At 35.3% G+C, this 18,363-nt stretch overlaps 1 protein-coding gene across 2 annotated transcripts in view; it reads left to right on the top strand.

Annotated features, from left to right (window-relative positions):
* The window catches only part of LOC129759865 (glycogen synthase kinase-3-like), a 29,407-nt gene extending 13,837 nt beyond the window's left edge, over positions 1 to 15,570 (top strand). Inside the window, exons 2-7 of one of the 2 annotated variants that reach the window (XM_055757410.1) lie at positions 1,434 to 1,624; positions 11,137 to 11,220; positions 12,318 to 12,371; positions 12,985 to 13,095; positions 14,982 to 15,219; positions 15,282 to 15,570. In XM_055757410.1, the coding sequence (XP_055613385.1) occupies positions 1,434 to 1,624; positions 11,137 to 11,220; positions 12,318 to 12,371; positions 12,985 to 13,095; positions 14,982 to 15,219; positions 15,282 to 15,514 (911 nt within the window). In that variant the 3' untranslated portion in view covers positions 15,515 to 15,570. The remainder of the gene's footprint in view (positions 1 to 1,433; positions 1,625 to 11,136; positions 11,221 to 12,317; positions 12,372 to 12,984; positions 13,096 to 14,981; positions 15,220 to 15,281) is intronic. The other variant, XM_055757411.1, reaches the window with a different exon arrangement.
* Positions 15,571 to 18,363: the final 2,793 nt, after the last annotated feature.

The following is an 18,363-nucleotide window of genomic DNA, read 5'->3' as shown; positions in this document are numbered from 1 at the left end:
GATTTCAGACTAAGAATTCATATTTTTGAAAAAAAAACCAAAAGAAGTTAACTCAAATTCTATGGATATATGGATATAAAAGTTTAAGAGTAAAATTGAACCCTGACATCAGATTTTATTCAGAACCACAATCCATTGTCTTAAATGAAAATATTTTCTTCAAATCAATATTTGAGAAAAAAAAATTAAAAACAATTCATATATAAACTTCAGAAACAAAGTAACAATCAGAGCCAAAGAAAAAATTACTAAATGTTTAATTCAAACAATAAATTAAATAAAGGATCTCAGTATCCGAGGGGACCGATTTCAGCAACTGAAGAACTTTTTTTTTAAATTGATTTTTGCACATTTCAATAGGGATGTGAGCCTTAACTTGACATGCTCCTTATCTCGTTTTTTTCATCGGTTTTTTCCTTGCTTCAATGTTATTTTTATTTAGCAGTAATCAAGATTTTTATTCGGAAACAAGCCTATGTCAATTGTATGCATAGAGCAAAAATTTTCAGTAGCGCACGTTTGTTCATATTTTTGGAATAAAAATACCATAGATCGATATAGAGATGCCCCCTTTCTTTTAAGGATGTAGGGTTAACCAAAAAAAAAACTTCATTGAAACCTAATCACAAACCCCTGTGGAGTTTTTTTTTTATTTTAACGTAATCTAATAAAGAAAACGACTGAAACTTAATCGTCCGGAATGTGTTTATTGATACAACCATCTCAATGAACAACGACCGGGGCGTGTTTTGTGGTACCACCAACCTATAATAATGTTGGATTGGGAGCTGTAAACACCGCAGAAACCCGTCCGTCAACGCCCAAACGGGAAATGGCACTTGCTTGAACCGGACTGGTGGCAGGATTGGAGGAGGTCTGACTGTAAATATAACTTCATACCTGGTTTGTTGTTTATTGTAGAAACGCTCTCCCTGTATCCACAAATAAATGATTGAAAAGATTCTAGCTTGGGTCCCGCACATTGACACCACCGAGGAGGAGGTGGTGGGTTCGAAAAAAAACCGGCAATAAAGTATAAATTGAATGAGTAATTAATTTCAATCACCTCAAAAGCGCCATTGCACCAGAATACAAAGAGCTTTTATTCGTGTGATGAAAGGTGAATGGGTTGTGGGGTTCGAGTCGGTTAATTGATTCAATTAGCTTTGGTAGACTTTTATTAACCTCTATTTTATTTAAACACACATCGAGTCGGTTGTCGTTTCACTATTTTATTCCATGGGTTCATTCGACCTTGAGGGACATTATCCTTGGAATGGAATCTGCATTGTGTAATCCGGATGGTCACAACAAGAATCTCGTGCTTCCTTTTTTTTTATTTTGAAAAATCCAAATTTATCGTCACAGAATACGAAATGTAATCAACTCGGTACTAATGTGTTCATTTTCTCCCTTCTTTCCTCCCCAACTAGGTAAGGATGGTTCAAAAGTGACAACGGTTGTGGCAACAGCCGGCCAGGGACCAGACAGACCACAGGAAGTATCGTACACAGATACCAAGGTGATCGGCAATGGAAGCTTCGGCGTTGTCTTCCAGGCGACGCTCTGTGATACGGGCGAACTAGTCGCTATCAAGAAGGTGTTACAGGACAAACGATTCAAGGTGAGTTTCCGTTTCGTTGTTTTTTTTTTTCTTTTTTCGTCTTTTTTACTCTCGAATTTTCCATCTTCGTCGTCTTGAACATCCGTAATGAGAAATTTCCGGTCTTCATTAAATTTCTGTTCAGCTATCACTCTGTCTTCAATGGCCAGTGCAGTGGAATCAATAATTCCTATTATTAATTTCTCATTATGAGTTTGGATGGAAAATTTGATTTTTCCTAGAAATTAGCTATCGATTAAACACGTGGGAACGCAATGTTCAAATTTGCAGTAGTCCAATGTACTTTTTTGTGTATTTGATACACTTCACGACCTTTGTGGCATTCGTGTCTTACAAGTGTAATCAAGGAGAAAAAAGTATGGTATTTCGAATAATAATCCTCCACTTATATTCAATCATATATTCATATATTCAATCATAGATTCAACTATAAAAATATGGTTGATTTGATTATAAATATGATAGATTCAACTAAAATAATATGATTGACTTGATTTTAAAGATAATAGATTCAACTAGTTTCCCGTGGGATCCTGCCAGGATCCCGTAAAGGAACGTCAATTTCGCGGGCAGCCAGAGTAGGTGTACTCAAGGATTTAAAAACTCACTCAAACGAACGACGGAGCCTACATCGCTCCGATTTTTGCTCATAAAAATGCCCTGGAACGCGAATGAGGTGTGAGTGAGACTCTCCTGTTCTCACGAATCAAGCCCGACCAAAACGAAAACACGACCAAGGCTCCTGATTCGTTTTTGCCTTGCTTCTTTCTCCGCACACAAAATCTAGCATCAACCCGACGATTGCGTAGCAGCGAGCCGATTCATGAAACTTTTTACCAACCCGCTCATGAGCCGTGTTAGTAATGGTATTATTCTTTCCCGTGGAAAAATGTTCGTCCCTTTACCTTGAGCTTGAACAAACACTAACAGCAACAAAGATGACGCCAAGCCGTGTTGGCTGTAAACACGCGTTGGCCAAAAGGAATAGAAAATAAGAAGAACAGTGTGCATACGGCCGGCACATCCAATCCATTTTATTGATGTTATTATTCTTTTCAGGCAAATATACCGAGCCAAAAGAATCGTTTTGCTTCTTGCTAGTGCTGTTATTATTGCTTCCTCAACTTCAACAGCAACAGTGTGCACTTGTGTAGGCCAAGTCAATCTTTAAACGATCGGTGCCCGGACGGTAGTGACGGTTTGTCTCTGAGAAGGACGAGCCGAAAGATTCCTTTTTCTTTTTTTTCTTCCTACTTTTTTCTTCTGAACTGGCGTACTTCCTTCCCTAAACAGACAGCAAGCTCGGTATCAAAATTCTCATGAAGCAAATTCGAGTCTCTCATGATCCCGTTTCTCAGACTCGCTCATGAATATTTTTTAATACGAGCAGCATAGAAACCGCCGTCGTAGAATCGTTTTTGTTGCTGTTCGTGATTGTATTGAACACAAACGAATAGCGAGCCGGCGGCGAAGCATTTTCGTGTGCGTTTCGAGGAGTGAGCGATTTTTATAGTCCTTGGGTGTACCTTTCCCAATTTCAGGAACTATCGGCCTACTACAAGACCGCTGCCAGGAAATGGTAGAGGAAACTGTTGCCCCATTACCGGAGAGCGCTTGCGCTTTACCATCAACGTCAGGAACTGCCGGCTGAGCCCTAAAAACAGCACTACGATCGCTGCAGCGAACGCGTACTGGACTCACTCTTTTTTTTTTTTTTGCTGATGAACACGGATGAACACTATAGTATTCAAGTTTCACACAATCAATCATAAAATTATAGTTTAATTTACTATATTTATAGTTCAATACCTAGAATCAATCATACATTTGTAGTTGAATCTATCATATTTACGGTTGAATCAATTATACCACTACAGTTGAATCTATCATATTTATAGTTAAATGTTAGAGGTTAGAGGAAATGTATAGTTGAATCTATTATACTAATAGTTGAATAACTAAAGTCGAATCATACAATTCTAGTTGAATTTATCATATTTTCAGTTGAATCAATTATACAACTACAATTGAATCTATCGTATTTATAGTTAAATGTTAGAGGTCAACCAAGAATGTATAGTTGAATCTATTATATTTATAGTTGAATGCCTAAAATCAATCATACAAATGTAGTTGAATCTATCATATTAACAACTGAACCAATTATATCATTACATTTGACTCTCTCATATTCATAGTTGATTGCGTAAAGTCAATCATCAGTTTGTAGTTGAGTCTATCATATTTATAGTTGGATGCGAAAAAATCAACTGCGCTTTGATGATTGGTATAACCAGCTGAAATAATTAGAACAACTGTGGTCTTTTTTCTCCGTGATGTACTGATATACGATGCAGTTCCGTGAAAATGAGCGTTTTCAGGCGTCTCTTTTTCTGAACACCAATCCGAAATCATCCACTCCTAACTTCGTTTTGAAAAAGTTACTTTAAAAATATAGGAAAAATCTGGTACCGAATATGACCAACTGCAAAATACCGGTTCAACATTATAATCCCTTCAAATTGTGTGCCGCCTAGACCAAACAGCAAATCGATTCGTTTACGAACTTTTTAAAGTGGCTGCTAAGAACTTTCGTCAGACCATCAAGTAAAAAAAGTTGGCTAGAAAAATTGAAATGAAAAAAGATCCAACCTGCTGCTCTTGCACAACACAAAACACCATTTCAAAATTCAATCGGGTCTAATCAAATTGTTTTCCTCCGGACAATTTATAGCCGGTAGGGTGCGGGAAAAACTCCTCCTTCTTTTACCCAACACAATATTGGGTTGGGGCTGTGAAGGAGTTAATTTCCTGGAAAAAGTTTGCCTTTACTTACAGTCACTGCTTCCCGGTTAGACGATAAGTTACTGCTGCAGCATTCAGCTGTTGTTGTTACCTCTTAAGATGAGAAACTGAAAAAAAATACTGGTCAGGTATATTATTGCCTTTTGGATTATAATCTACCCAAATTCAAATTAATTAATAACACATCAATCAATCAGAAAAATAAAATGTGTCAACAGTTTCGTTCCACCAAAAGTCATTAAAGCACCTCATTATTTAAAAGAGGATGAACCACCCCAGTGATAAGTTTTCCTGGATCGAGAAGTTTCATTTCTTGACAAAAGTTTCATTTCGTTGTGTCGCAAGAACTGCCCTGAACTTGACTGCAGCCGGCAAAGAAAGAGTAGAAGTGTTGGGCTTGACAGGTTTCTACCGCATAGAATTCATCAGAAGTTTCCAGGGAGAATTGAAAGCATTGACATCCTAAATATAAACTAATTATGTGATGTTTTGAGGCAGAAATAGCTTGGAATAGACTTTGATTCTAAGCGTAACCGGATTCAGGATGAGAGCTGTGTGTTAAAGCGATGAATGAATCACCTTTACAGCTGACATCTCTGGCCAGCCTTAAGGTATTATTTAAATCAAGTTGGGAAGTATTCGGATATCATTTCTGAAACCCCTTTTTTCATAACCATATAACAAATTTGAAATAGAAAAATACTAGAATGAAAATAAATAGAAAAGGTAGCAAATATGTTACTAGTTTATCAAAAATAACAGAAAAAGCAAATAATGAAAAACGGAAAGTAAAAAAAGAACACACAGAATGAAAAGAATATAAAAACAGATAGAAAAGCTAAAATAGATAGAACAAATTAAGAAGATCGAGAAGTCAGAACAAATAAAATAAATAGAACTGACAGAACATAACAGACAGAACATAACAGACAGACAGAATTGATGAAACAGACAGAACTGAACATTGGATTTTAATGTTTTGTTGTTCTACACTGTCACTTACGGCATATTGCTTAACCATTGTAGAATAATCAAATTCAAATCAGGCAGCCCCAGATACCCGGAGTGGTTTGACGCTGATACAATACGCCTCTTAAAGGACAATCGAAGGAAACATAATCGATACCGTAGAACTAAAACTCTAGTCTGATAAAACCGCATATCGAGTTGCGGTGAATGCATTTAAAAGCCTGCATAGAGCCCAGCGATGTTTATACTTTGAAAATCTTCAACGAAATATTCAAACTGAACCGAAACGATTCTGGAAGTATTGTAACTCCAAACGAAAGTCTAATTTAATACCGAAAAATGTTTCGTACTGCTCTAAAAATGCAAACAATTTAGAAGAAGCTTCGGAACTATTCGCAAAATATTTTCAAAGCATATACTGCTCGAATTCCACTGGAACAGATCTCGAGTATGAGCTTCCGGTGAATGTTATTCCCGAGCTGGGAATATCGATAACAGACGTCAGAAGGAAAATTTTCATGCTTGACGAAGCTAAAGGTAGCGGTCCTGACGGCTTAACTAACTCACTCCTAAAAAAGTGCGTTGGTAGGCTTGAATTTGTCATGAGTTGAATGACCCATATACTATCGTGAAAATCTATGTTGGTTTAGTTCGTACAATAATTGAGTACGCAAGTATTGTTTGGCAACCGTATTACAACGTCCACATTAAAAGATTAGAAAGAGTCCAAAAGAAATTTCTCAAATACGCACTGAGAAACCTTGGATGGCAAGAGACAATGCCGGATTACCGTGCTATGTGCATGTTGGTTGGATTAGATTCGCTCGAAAATCGTAGAAAATCAATCGATGTATTGTTTCTGAAGGATTTAGCTAGTGGAAGGTATTATTCGCCGTATATGCTTTCTCAGATATCGCCCAACGAAGGACGCAGCAGTTTGCGCAGCGTGAGGCCATTTCAGCTGACAAATAGGATCCAGAATTACGCGCGAAATGAACCTATGTATAGGATGACGGCACTTTACAACGCATATGTCGAAGAAATCAACTTGAGCATGTCCAGAGACCAAATTAAAACTAGTGTTAGAAGATGTTTTACAACAAATTAAAATGAGAAGTGAGTGTTAATTTAAGTTTTAACTCAGACAAAAGGCTAAAGCCTAGGATCCAAATAAATAAATAAACCCACTGAAAAAAGGACTATACATAGCAGTTCGAGCGAAATATAAAAAAAGATACAGTACCGTTCATAATTGTATAGAAATTGGAAGCAAGCGCACTGTCACTTCGACTTTGAACTTTCATAACTTTTTACTCTGATGATATTTTTTGATCAAATTTTTTGCGTTAGATAGATCAACTATCACACTACTACAACACAAAATTTGAGCTTTCTGGAGTTTGTGTGGCCTGAGAAACAGTAATTCTACGAAAATCGGACTTTTTGGACTTTTCTTATTCAAACTGCAATATCTCTGAAACTACGTAACATTTTTTATTGAAATTTTGCACAGTGATTGTTGAAATATGAAGCAAGCATGTCTGAAGTTTTCGAAAAGTTCTATCGATGAGATCAAAAGCTATGCGAGGTGCAATATTTCAGGCATGAACCTTGAAATGCGATTTCTATAGAATTTTGGACGGTTCATGCGAACAATATCGTTACCTCCACCAATCAGACAAAAAATATCTGGCAAAAGCAATGAAGAAAAGAAAAAATGGAATAAATGATCCATTTGTGTTTTGAAATCAGAATCTCGCAATATTGTTGTGATTTTTCGGTTGAAATAGATTTACTGGTTGTTAAACAGAGAATATGATTTTCCTATGGAAACATTCGTCTAAAATTCTAAAGAAATCGCATTTCAAGGTACATGCCAGAAATATTGCTCCTCGCGTAACTTTTGATCCCATCGATAGAACTTTTCGAAAACTTTAGACATGTTAGATTTATAATTCAACAATCACTGTGCAAAATTTCAAAAAAAAATTTTGCGTAGTTTCAGAGATATTGCAGTTTGAATGAGAAAAGTCCAAAAAGTCCGATTTTCGTATAATTACTGTTTCTCAGGCCACACAAACTCCAGAAAGCTCAAATTTTGTGTTATAATAGTGTGATAGTTGATCTATCTAACACAAAAAATTTGATCAGAAAATATCATCAGAGTAGAAAGTTATGGATTTTCAAAGTCGAAGTGACAGTGCGCTTGCTTCCAATTTCTATACAATTATGAACGGTACTGTAGATCAAGCCCAATTCAGTTGAGGGAATGTCGCTTAGGTGCGCCTCTTGTGTATTCAAGGTACTAAAATTGCTAGCCTGTAAAATACTTCCAATTTGTTTTGAACTCTGAGGTTTGCCACAATGTTTCCCTAAAATATCCCTGCGTTATCAAAATTTTACTTTTTTTTCTTTATTTCCTTGCTATTTTAAGGCATTTTCTATGAGGTTTGGCCAAGCAAAGATACAACGATAAGTGAATATTTCTTTATAAAATATTATAGAAGAAACTCAATTTATCAGTTTTTGCTGAAAAATCTTATTAAATCGCTGAAATATACTTACAGGTATTTTTAACAGGTCTCATGCGCTCGATATAACGCGCCACTCATAAAACAGACATTACCAAACTTGCACTCTCTGGAGCCACCAAAAAATTATCGGAAATTAAATAACACACTCAAAACATAACTGACACTCTCTGGAGCCACCATTATTACTGATAGAATAGATGGACAACAAACTGGTTTATTTTCGATCCGAACTTTCGATGTTTTGAAGTTTTTTTTTTACCATTTTTTGATACCATCTTACTATCTGAAAGACAGCTTTTCATTATTGGGGATGCCACTAATATAATGGAGACCGACTTAAAAGACCTTTATCCTGCCTATAATCTTGAGGGAAACCAGAATTTTTCTCGAATGCTCAAGTAATCGTTAGTTTCATAGAACAGTCACTTGTAAACTTACTTAGCCTTTAATTAAGCATCTAAAACTTGTATGGTCAAGAGTTTCACCAAAATAGCCCTATTTTGGAGCTAGCAAACAGCAGAAAATGAATTTCTTCATGAAATTTTTGCATCATAGCTCTGCCTGTGAGTTTGCTAGCTTGAAAATAAGGTGATTCTGATGAAAATCTTTGCCACCCATGATCCAAAGTATTTTACTCACATTCAATTTAATTTAAAATTTCAAACACTTTTTTTTATTCCTAATTTCATAATCTCTTGTAGTTTTGCGCTTTTTATTCAGCTAAAATCAGCCCTCAGACAGCATCCATCTTTAACAAAATCGAAAAAATCGATCCAGCAAAGATCCTGGAACCCTTCAGCTGAATTGATCTTGGGAATCGATCTTTTCCTGAAAATCGAGCAATCCTAGTATAGATACTGCCTGGATATTGGATTTTTAACTTACGACTAAACCGATAACGACATCAATCAACACTAAATCGACCTCAGAAATCCGATGGTGTTCTCAAATATTTCCGATCTAATCAAATTTCTCCACCGAATGACGCTTAAGTGTGTACTAAAATTTGTATAAATCGGTCCCGTTTTGGTGTATTTTTTTTTCGATTTGAAGACTGGTGTAATCAGTTTTCCTCCAGCAACCTGATAATAATGTCATCAACTTCTTCTGAAATAGTTATCACATTCCAAACAGAAATTCGTTATGGGAAAACTTAAAAAAAAAGAAATTGAAAAACAGCATTTGATTAAATTTTTAAGGAACACGTATTTTGCACTCTCTGGAGCCACCATAAAATAAATTTGAAAAATAGAATCAAATGTGTATTTTTAGAGAATTTTCTTTAAGGAGTCCTGCTAAACTGCCAGTGAAGAATAATATTTCTCGTACAACATACTTTAATAAATTGTCATCAATATTCTCGGTATGAATTATACATTTCCATCATGAATTAATTATTTGAGAACTGTTTTTAGAAAAAAACTTTTACGTGAATATAATCAAAGAGTATGTTTATCAGGTATCGGATCCAAGATCTATTTAAAAATAAATTCGAAAAAAAAATGCAACACTTTCTTTTTTGAATAACTTTTTAATGCATGGATGGATATTGATGAAATTTTCAGCAAAGCTACCTGTTAATGTAATGTTTGCATATGATGCAAATTTTTGTGATATTCTATCTCGTGGTTTTTTGAGATAGCGTCTCGAAATTTCTCGATTTTCATTTTTGTGCAACACGTGCGTCATCTATAATGCCTACTATGAACAACCTTTATTCAAATCAAGTCTATTTTTTTATTACGTTTGCTGTTTCCTGAAGCTTGATCTTCAAAATTAACCCAAATTCTAAATTTAGTCAAAGTTATAACAAATTTAGCCGATACTCCTCCTTCGGCACAAAAACAACATAGATTTTTTATCACTCTACCACCGTTTTTGCGTAATAGCACGATTCCAGATCAAACTTAACCCTTCGTTTCATGATTCTTTTATTTTTCCTTAAAAAACATTTTAAACAGTTGAAAATAAATAGTAAATCAAGAAAAAAAATTAAAATAAAATACGATTTTTCCATTTTTTCATGCATTAATTGTTGCAAATTTGCAACTTTATGAAACGAAGGGTTAAACAGAGTATGAACTTTGTGAGAGCAATTGAAGAGAAGACGGTCGCATTTGGAGGCAGTCTTCTTTGTATTTTTACTCATTCATCGTGTCAATCGTAATGAAAGTCTGAGTAATTTACAGTTTCCACAGGCTCCTCAAGTACTATACATTAAATTTTCCAACTTTTTCTTCTTGTTTATCTGCGGAAAAAAATACAGGCGAGACTTTTAAACGAAAAGCTTCTGGTTGGAAACCTGCCTGTGACTCCTAAAAAGTTCGTCCATTACAAAAAAAAATTGAAATATCTCCTCACAAGGAGTCCAAATATTTTGCGCATGATTTGACCACCGTATTTTGTTTATTTCACCGGTGAGCAGTTTTCCTACCTTGTATGAAGTCAGGCTTATGTATAAGTCAGCTAGACGAATCAGTCAGAAAATTTTTACTTTTGTACTTCCTTTATTCATATTTTCGGGTTTAGCTTGGAAAAACCTCTCACATACCTCTCAAGTCATGGAATCAATAATCTTCACTTGGGTCCTAGAGGGCTTCTTAAACGATTTACCATGTAAACTTTGGTAGAATAGTTGATTTCCAGCTGTTTTTGGGCCTCCTTCTGGGACTATTCTGGATTTTTCTCAGTCTTACTCAAAAAGTTTTGTCAATGAACTTCAGTTTTCGACAGTATCTCAAAAACCACTTGACTGATTGTCACAAAATTTTGTACACGTACACATTACATTACTAGGTTGCTTCACCCATGCATTCAAAAGTTATTCACGAAACTAAGTGTTGAATTTTTTTTTTTTTCAAATACTCTCCTTACTGTTATCAATTTAGTTCCTTTGCCAAAGGTCATTAACTATGCATTGACCTGTTTCGTGGCAATAAAAGGTACCGGGCTATAAAAATAACTTCAAAAGCGATGAAAAGTTGCTTTCAGTCTATTAAAAAAAAGCCTTGAGACATTTGATTAAACAAATCTTAAAGAGTTTTTCTTCGTCTAAGATTATTATAGTAGCCAGTTGAAGGACCGAAAAAAGGATTCTCCTTATTACGGTTTTTCGGATTCAACCAATTTAAGTCATTTATTGATTTTATTTATGATAACATCTTAATACTGACATTTCTTTCTTCCTTTTCATTCTATTTCCAGAACCGAGAACTACAGATTATGCGACGGCTAGAACACTGTAACATTGTTAAACTAAAATATTTCTTTTACTCCAGCGGCGAAAAGGTAAGTGATTTGCTTTCGCAATGCTTGAAGCTTTGTACTTAATTTGTAAGATCTTTAAACAGATTTGCGAGTTTCGGAAAACAAGATAAAGGTCGTTTGCTTGAAACTCAAATTTGCCTCGAGGGTGTCTAAATTTTCTTGGAATTTTTCTTCCGGCAGCTGTTATGAACTGTCTTAAATTTGTTTACTTTCCTAACTTTCAATTCTGTGCGCTATTTGCAAATTTTACTACCTTGATAGATGACAACGACAACAGTTTTATTGCCTCCAAGCAAACGACGATGCGGTTGATAAACTATCTGCTACGTAGCTCAGATCGACGCTCCCATCAGAGCGTCTTCCTTACATAATTTGTTGTGTTTGATGCGGTGAAATCAGAATTAAGCCGGCGATAAACACGACAACAACTTAACTCGAGTAGCATGCTTCCGTTTAGGATTGTTTCTATGAAGCCTAGGCCTTACAGAATCTCACCGGTTCATTTACGTCCGTTTGACTATGATTTAAATTGAGGCAAAATGTGCTGTTGTTGTTGACAAGCGCACAAGGAGCTGCCTTTCGAATTTGCTCTGCTAAATTTATTGCAGAAACGAGTTGCTGTTGATTTGCCCCGGGAGATGTCCGTTTAAATTGTTAGAAGTAATTAGAATAATGATCGTCGCTTGGAACACTTTCCAAATAAAACAATAAGTCACACTACGCTTGTTGTTTTCCGAGCTTCATTGAGATAAAATTTTAAATTACCAGACACAAGATTATTGTCAATTTGGCTGAATGATTACTGCACGTATCATTTTACAGCTCACGGATTTTTTTTTTTTTGATTTTCATATAAGAATTTCAAGAGTTTGATAAAACTTTTCTTTTGAAGGGGCGTGGTGTGATTTTTCTCATTAATTCTTTCAAATATTTAGTTAGTTCTTAATTTAGTTTTCTTTACTTTTTTTTATTAATATTTAAAACAATTTTTTCAATGTTTTAATTTCGTTTTCGTATTTTCTTTTCATTTTAAACTTTATAACACTTTCTTTTTCGCGTCATATTCTAAATAAAATATTATAAAAAAAAAACACTATCAATAAACTAACTGAATCCAGCGGGAAGATTTTCCCTTCGACTTGGGAATATTTGCCGGAGCGTTACAGTCTCAGGTAGCCTTAAAATATATAAAACATAAAACCAAAAGTAAAATAAACGCAAATCGAACCGCTTGTTTGTTTTTTTTTTTTGGCAATGTCCATACTTGGCAAAACATTTTCAAAAAAATATCATCACGCTTTCATTTGTACCCTCCATTTTAAGAGATTTGAAATTTATCAAAGTTTCTACCCCTCAAATGCTTAATTAAAAGATTTGGTTTTGATTGGAAACGACGAGTAGTTTGTGAAATAGTTTATTAAATTTTGAGATTGATGCTAGAGTTTTCAATAAAAATAAATAAAATTAAACGGGAAATCAGCGACAGCTCCCAGATCGATATTTTGAAATCCTGAAACTTGTTTATGTTATTGCTAATATGATGTGTAGTTTTATACATTTGTTCTCTACTAATGATTTTAGGAATGACAAGTGAAAAAACGATTTAGATTTTTCGTTTGATTAACTCTAAGAAATTTGATTGAAATAAAAGTATCACCCTCTAACTATTATTGCTAAAGAATTCCATCAAATTGCTGAAGAAAACCTGATCAGAATTATGTTTTAAAAATTCTAAATATCTTTTTTTCTTTTCTTTCTTTCTTTTGATTCCCGGTTTCTTTGCAGAAAGACGAAGTTTATCTCAATCTGGTGCTCGAATATATTCCAGAAACAGTTTACAAAGTGGCTCGTTATTATGCTAAAAATAAACAAACGATACCAATCAATTTTATCAGAGTAAGTATTGCCATTTATAAAATTAATAACTATAAAAAAGATTAAAAACTAAAAAAAAACAAATGAAACTCGACTGTAACTGAACATAGAACTGAGAAATGAACTGAAAACAGGACTAAAAACTGAACTATGAACTCAACTGAGAACTCATTTGAGAACTTAACTCAAAACTGAATTGAGAACTTAACTAAGAACTGAACAGTACTAAAAAAAATTGCCAACTAAACTGAAAACTGACTGAACGGAGAAAGGAACTGACATCTGGACTTGAACAAAACTAAAAATAGAATTTAGAACTGTACTGAAAAATGAACTAAAAAAAATATTTAGAACTCAACTGAAAACTCAACTTAATACTGAACTGAGAACTGAGCTTAGAAGTAACTGAGGAATGAACTGAGGAAACTGAGAACTGAAACTGAGAAAACTGAGAACTGAAACTGAGAACTGAAACTGAGAAACGAAACTAAATAGAAACTGAACTGAAACTGAACTGAAACTGAACTGAGACTGAACTGAAACTGAACTGAAACTGAACTGAAACTGAACTGAAACTGAACTAAAACTGAACTGAAACTGAACTGAAACTGAACTGAAACTGAACTGAGACTGAACTGAGACTGAACTAAAACTGAACTGAAACTGAACTGAGACTGAACTGAATCTGAACTGAAACTGAACTGAAACTGAATTAAAACTGAACTGAAACTGAACTGAAACTGAACTGAAACTGAACTGAAACTGAACTGAAACTGAACTGAAACTGAACTGAAACTGAACTGAAACTGAACTGAAACTGAACTGAAACTGAACTGAAACTGAACTGAAACTGAACTGAAACTGAACTGAAACTGAACTGAAACTGAACTGAAACTGAACTGAAACTGAACTGAAACTGAACTGAAACTGAACTGAAACTGAACTGAAACTGAACTGAAACTGAACTGAAACTGAACTGAAACTGAACTGAAACTGAACTGAAACTGAAGTGAAACTGGAGTGAAACTGAACTGAAACTGAATTGAAACTGAACTGAAACTGAACTGAAACTGAACTGAAACTGAGCTGAAACTAAACTGAAACTAAACTGAAACTGAACTGAAAATGAACTGAACTGAAACTGAACTGAAACTGAACTGAAACTGAACTGAAACTGAACTGAAACTGAACTGAAACTGAACTGAAATTGAACTGAAACTGAACTGAAACTGAACTGAAACTGAACTGAAACTGAACTGAAACTGAACTGAAACTGAACTGAAACTGAACTGAAACTGAACTGAAACTGAACTGAAACTGAACTGAAACTGAACTGAAACTGAACTGAAACTGAACTGAAACTGAACTGAAACTGAACTGAAACTGAACTGAAACTGAAGTGAAACTGGAGTGAAACTGAACTGAAACTGAATTGAAACTGAACTGAAACTGAACTGAAACTGAACTGAAACTGAACTGAAACTAAACTGAAACTAAACTGAAACTGAACTGAAAATGAACTGAACTGAAACTGAACTGAAACTGAACTGAAACTGAACTGCAACTGAACTGAAACTGAACTGAAACTGAACTGAAACTGAACTGAAACTGAACTGAAACTGAACTGAAACTGAACTGAAACTGAACTGAAACTGAACTGAAACTGAACTGAAACTGAACTGAAACTGTACTGAAACTGAACTGAAACTGAAACTCAACTGAAACTGATCGAAACTCAACTGAAACTGAACTGAAACTGAACTGAAACTGAAACTGAAACTGAACTGAAAATGGAAAAACTGAATAGAAACGGACCAGAACTGAAATTCAATTGAATTTGATCCTGAACTAGAACTTTTTCCCCTACTTTTTTTAACTTTTCTCATCTTCGTTTTCTTCTTTTCCAGCTTTATATGTACCAGCTGTTTAGAAGTCTCGCTTACATCCATTCGCTCGGTATCTGCCATCGTGATATCAAACCCCAGAACCTGCTGCTGGATCCGGAGACGGCCGTACTGAAGCTGTGCGATTTCGGCAGCGCCAAACAGTTGTTGCATGGTGAACCAAACGTATCGTACATCTGTTCGCGATACTACCGGGCACCGGAGTTGATATTTGGTGCCATAAACTATACCACGAAAATCGGTTCGTAATTTTCAACGTCGGATTATTGAAATTTAACTGACAATCGTCCATCTCACTTCTAGATGTCTGGAGCGCGGGATGCGTACTAGCGGAACTGCTTCTCGGTCAGCCAATCTTCCCTGGCGATTCCGGCGTCGATCAGCTGGTGGAAATCATCAAAGTCCTCGGCACGCCAACTCGGGAACAGATCAAGGAGATGAACCCGAACTACACGGAATTCAAGTTTCCGCAAATCAAGAGTCATCCATGGCAGAAGGTAGGTGCTTTTGGCTTCAGCTTAGCGATAAGCGAATAGTAAAGCAAACAACAGCTAGTCAGTCGACACACTTACCGCAAACCACACCGCCGATGCTACTACTGGCCAACATCCTTCCGGAGTACATCCGGAACTCAATAGTCTAACCCTCCTGAAACAAACAGTAACTATACTCTCTGAGCTTAGTCAAACCAACAGACACGAACACACAGTTTTGCCAAACATAGAAAAAAAAAACTTAAACCCCAAAATAATATGAAATTCCACGGAGAAGTCAACAAGTGTGATTCGCTTCGACTCATTTCAGTTAATGCTAGAGCGAATGTCTTTACCTAGTGCGACGACCGAGCACCAACGAATTAGAGTAAGAGCCACAAAAAAGTGCTTAGGACAAACGAAGTGCTAAAATCTCCTGATCTACAAACATTTACCTACATACTTGCGCCAAAACTACCGATTGGACTGAGCGAGCACATATTTTAGCCAAAAAAAACTAAGCACACTAAAAACGTTTTGACCAAAGCAAAGCACAGCAAAATTGAGCAACTTCCGGTTTTCGTTTCCGAATGAGTTCTAACTCAAAGTTTAAAGTAACCTTAAAAATTGAAGAACACACACACTACACTTACAGATAATTTTTTAATCATTAGAAGAATAGTTGAAATTGATACTCACAAAAAAAAGTCGCACCCTACAGACCAACAGACAGATTGACAGACAGACATAATGGAGGGATAACTTCAACCAAGAATCGTTCGTTTTGGCATGATGTACAAAAGTCGACGAGCGGAACGAAAAAGTTTATGCACGCGCGCTGTTGTTGTTTTTCTCTTTCTCAATTTGGACCGAGTTAACGGAACAGGAACAGGAAATTGTCTGTCCTTCGGATGGAATATGCTGTTGTTATCAGAAAGCTCGTATTTTTTTTGTTTTTCGTGTTCGATGACACGATGCTTTAGTTTAAGTTTGATTTAAAAGTTTGTCAGAAATTCTCTATCACACGCCTAGAAAATCCCAGAAAAAAAACTATCACGAGCTAGAATCGTAATGTTTGCCAATAACCCTCATTTTTTCGAGTCAGAATCGTGGTTATAAGGCAAGCTGTTTCTCATTTTCAGGATTTAAAAGTCTACATTTCCTATCTGGCTTGACATGAAAAATTAGAACCAGAAATTAACATCACCTAGTAGTTTGCCTAGGTTACAATTTTTTATCCTTTTAATTTTTTATCTCGTTGTTTTAGCGTATGGTACAAAATCTGTTCCACGAATCTAACCAGTTATGTAAATTTTTTTTAAACAACGAGTTAGGCTCGTGGTTGTGGGTCAAAAACTGTAAGACTCGTGTTATGTTTTTTTTTGTTTCTTTATCACGAGTCAGACTCGTAGTTCCGACGATGGCACAAATACTTTAACCCTAGTTAGACTGGTGATTTTTGCTTATATTATAAATTTCGGTCTACGAGTTATATACTCGTTATATTCACTTCTTGTTTTACAACGAGCCAGGCTCGAATGGCGTTTCTAAAAATTTGAAAAAAAAATAACCAGGTTAGGTAACTTACATTTAAAACAGGAATTACAAATGAACCTTGTCTTTGATTTGGATTCGTTGTTTTAGTTTATGGAAGTGTTTCTTCATCACGAGTCAGACTCGTGGTTTTTGCTTATGGTACAAACTATTGACCAAAAGTAAGACGCTCTTAATATGCATTCCATACTACAGTTCAGTCTAGTTATGTTCGCTCAGAAAACTTGTTTTACAAATCAGACTTGGGATTACTAGGCAAATGCTATTGATCCTTTTTAACATTCCGAATCAGATAAAAAATATAGCATTCGATAATCAGAAAACAAACTTTACCCACGAATGACATTCATACACTTAAAAAAATCCTATTATGTATGTCATAAGATTCTTTATGAAGTGGCGCCATAAGAAAAAAAATAATGAAATTTAGAAGATTTTCTGGAAACGAGCTCAAAAAATGAATACCGATTTCAATGAGGGGTTGTTTTTTTTATAAGATATTTTTTTGTGAAAAGGAAATGTCGCCTAAAGTAAAATAATTCAAGAATATTTTTTATTTCATTTTATTTTTTGTTGAATTTGTTTAAAAAAATCTCATGATGACAATCAACAGCCCTTCAACAGCCGTTCCCTGAAATGTTTTATTGCCTCCTCGGCCCTTCGACTTCGCGTTTATGACGGTGGCCAATTTTGAAAGTAAACAAATAATAAAATGTACCTTTTGAGTTTACAAGTGTTTTCAACTTTCATTTAAATTAAATTTCGACTCAACCATACCATTTAGAACATCAAAATCCCATAGACATTGAAAAGTTAAGGAAAGGAAAAGTAGTAACTTTACAACTGGTTAGTGCTTCGGACGACGATGAAATAGATGACTTGTTGAATGAATGTGTTCATTGCTTTTTCAAAATGCCATTTCTTCTATTTTTCTAAAGAACTTCGTATGAAAATTTAAAGAATTTCATAAGACTCTTATGAAAAACAATTTTACACTCTAGAAGCGGTTCGTTAGACGCATCTTATGAAAATTATAATAAGAATTCGCCTGAGTGTAGTGTTTTGGTATTTTCACGAGTCAAACTCGTAGTTTTCTTTCGTGGCATTGCTTCTTTGTCACGAATCAGATTCGCTGTTTTCGGTAATATTACGAATTCTTTAACTTTACTCGTAGCGAGATACCTACCGCACGAGTCTGACAAGTCTCGTGTTTTTTTAGTATAACAAATTCCTAAACACGAGTATAACCTTTTTTTATTTCATCAGACAATTGTCTACCAGGAATCAGACTCGTTAGACTTGCTTCTCGTTTTCACCACGAGTCTGGTTCGGGGTTAAGCTGTTTCTTTTTTTAGATC

Source organism: Uranotaenia lowii, unplaced genomic scaffold (genome assembly GCF_029784155.1).
Source record: "Uranotaenia lowii strain MFRU-FL unplaced genomic scaffold, ASM2978415v1 HiC_scaffold_296, whole genome shotgun sequence".
NCBI lineage: Eukaryota > Metazoa > Arthropoda > Insecta > Diptera > Culicidae > Uranotaenia > Uranotaenia lowii.
This window is presented reverse-complemented; position numbering and strand designations above follow the sequence as displayed.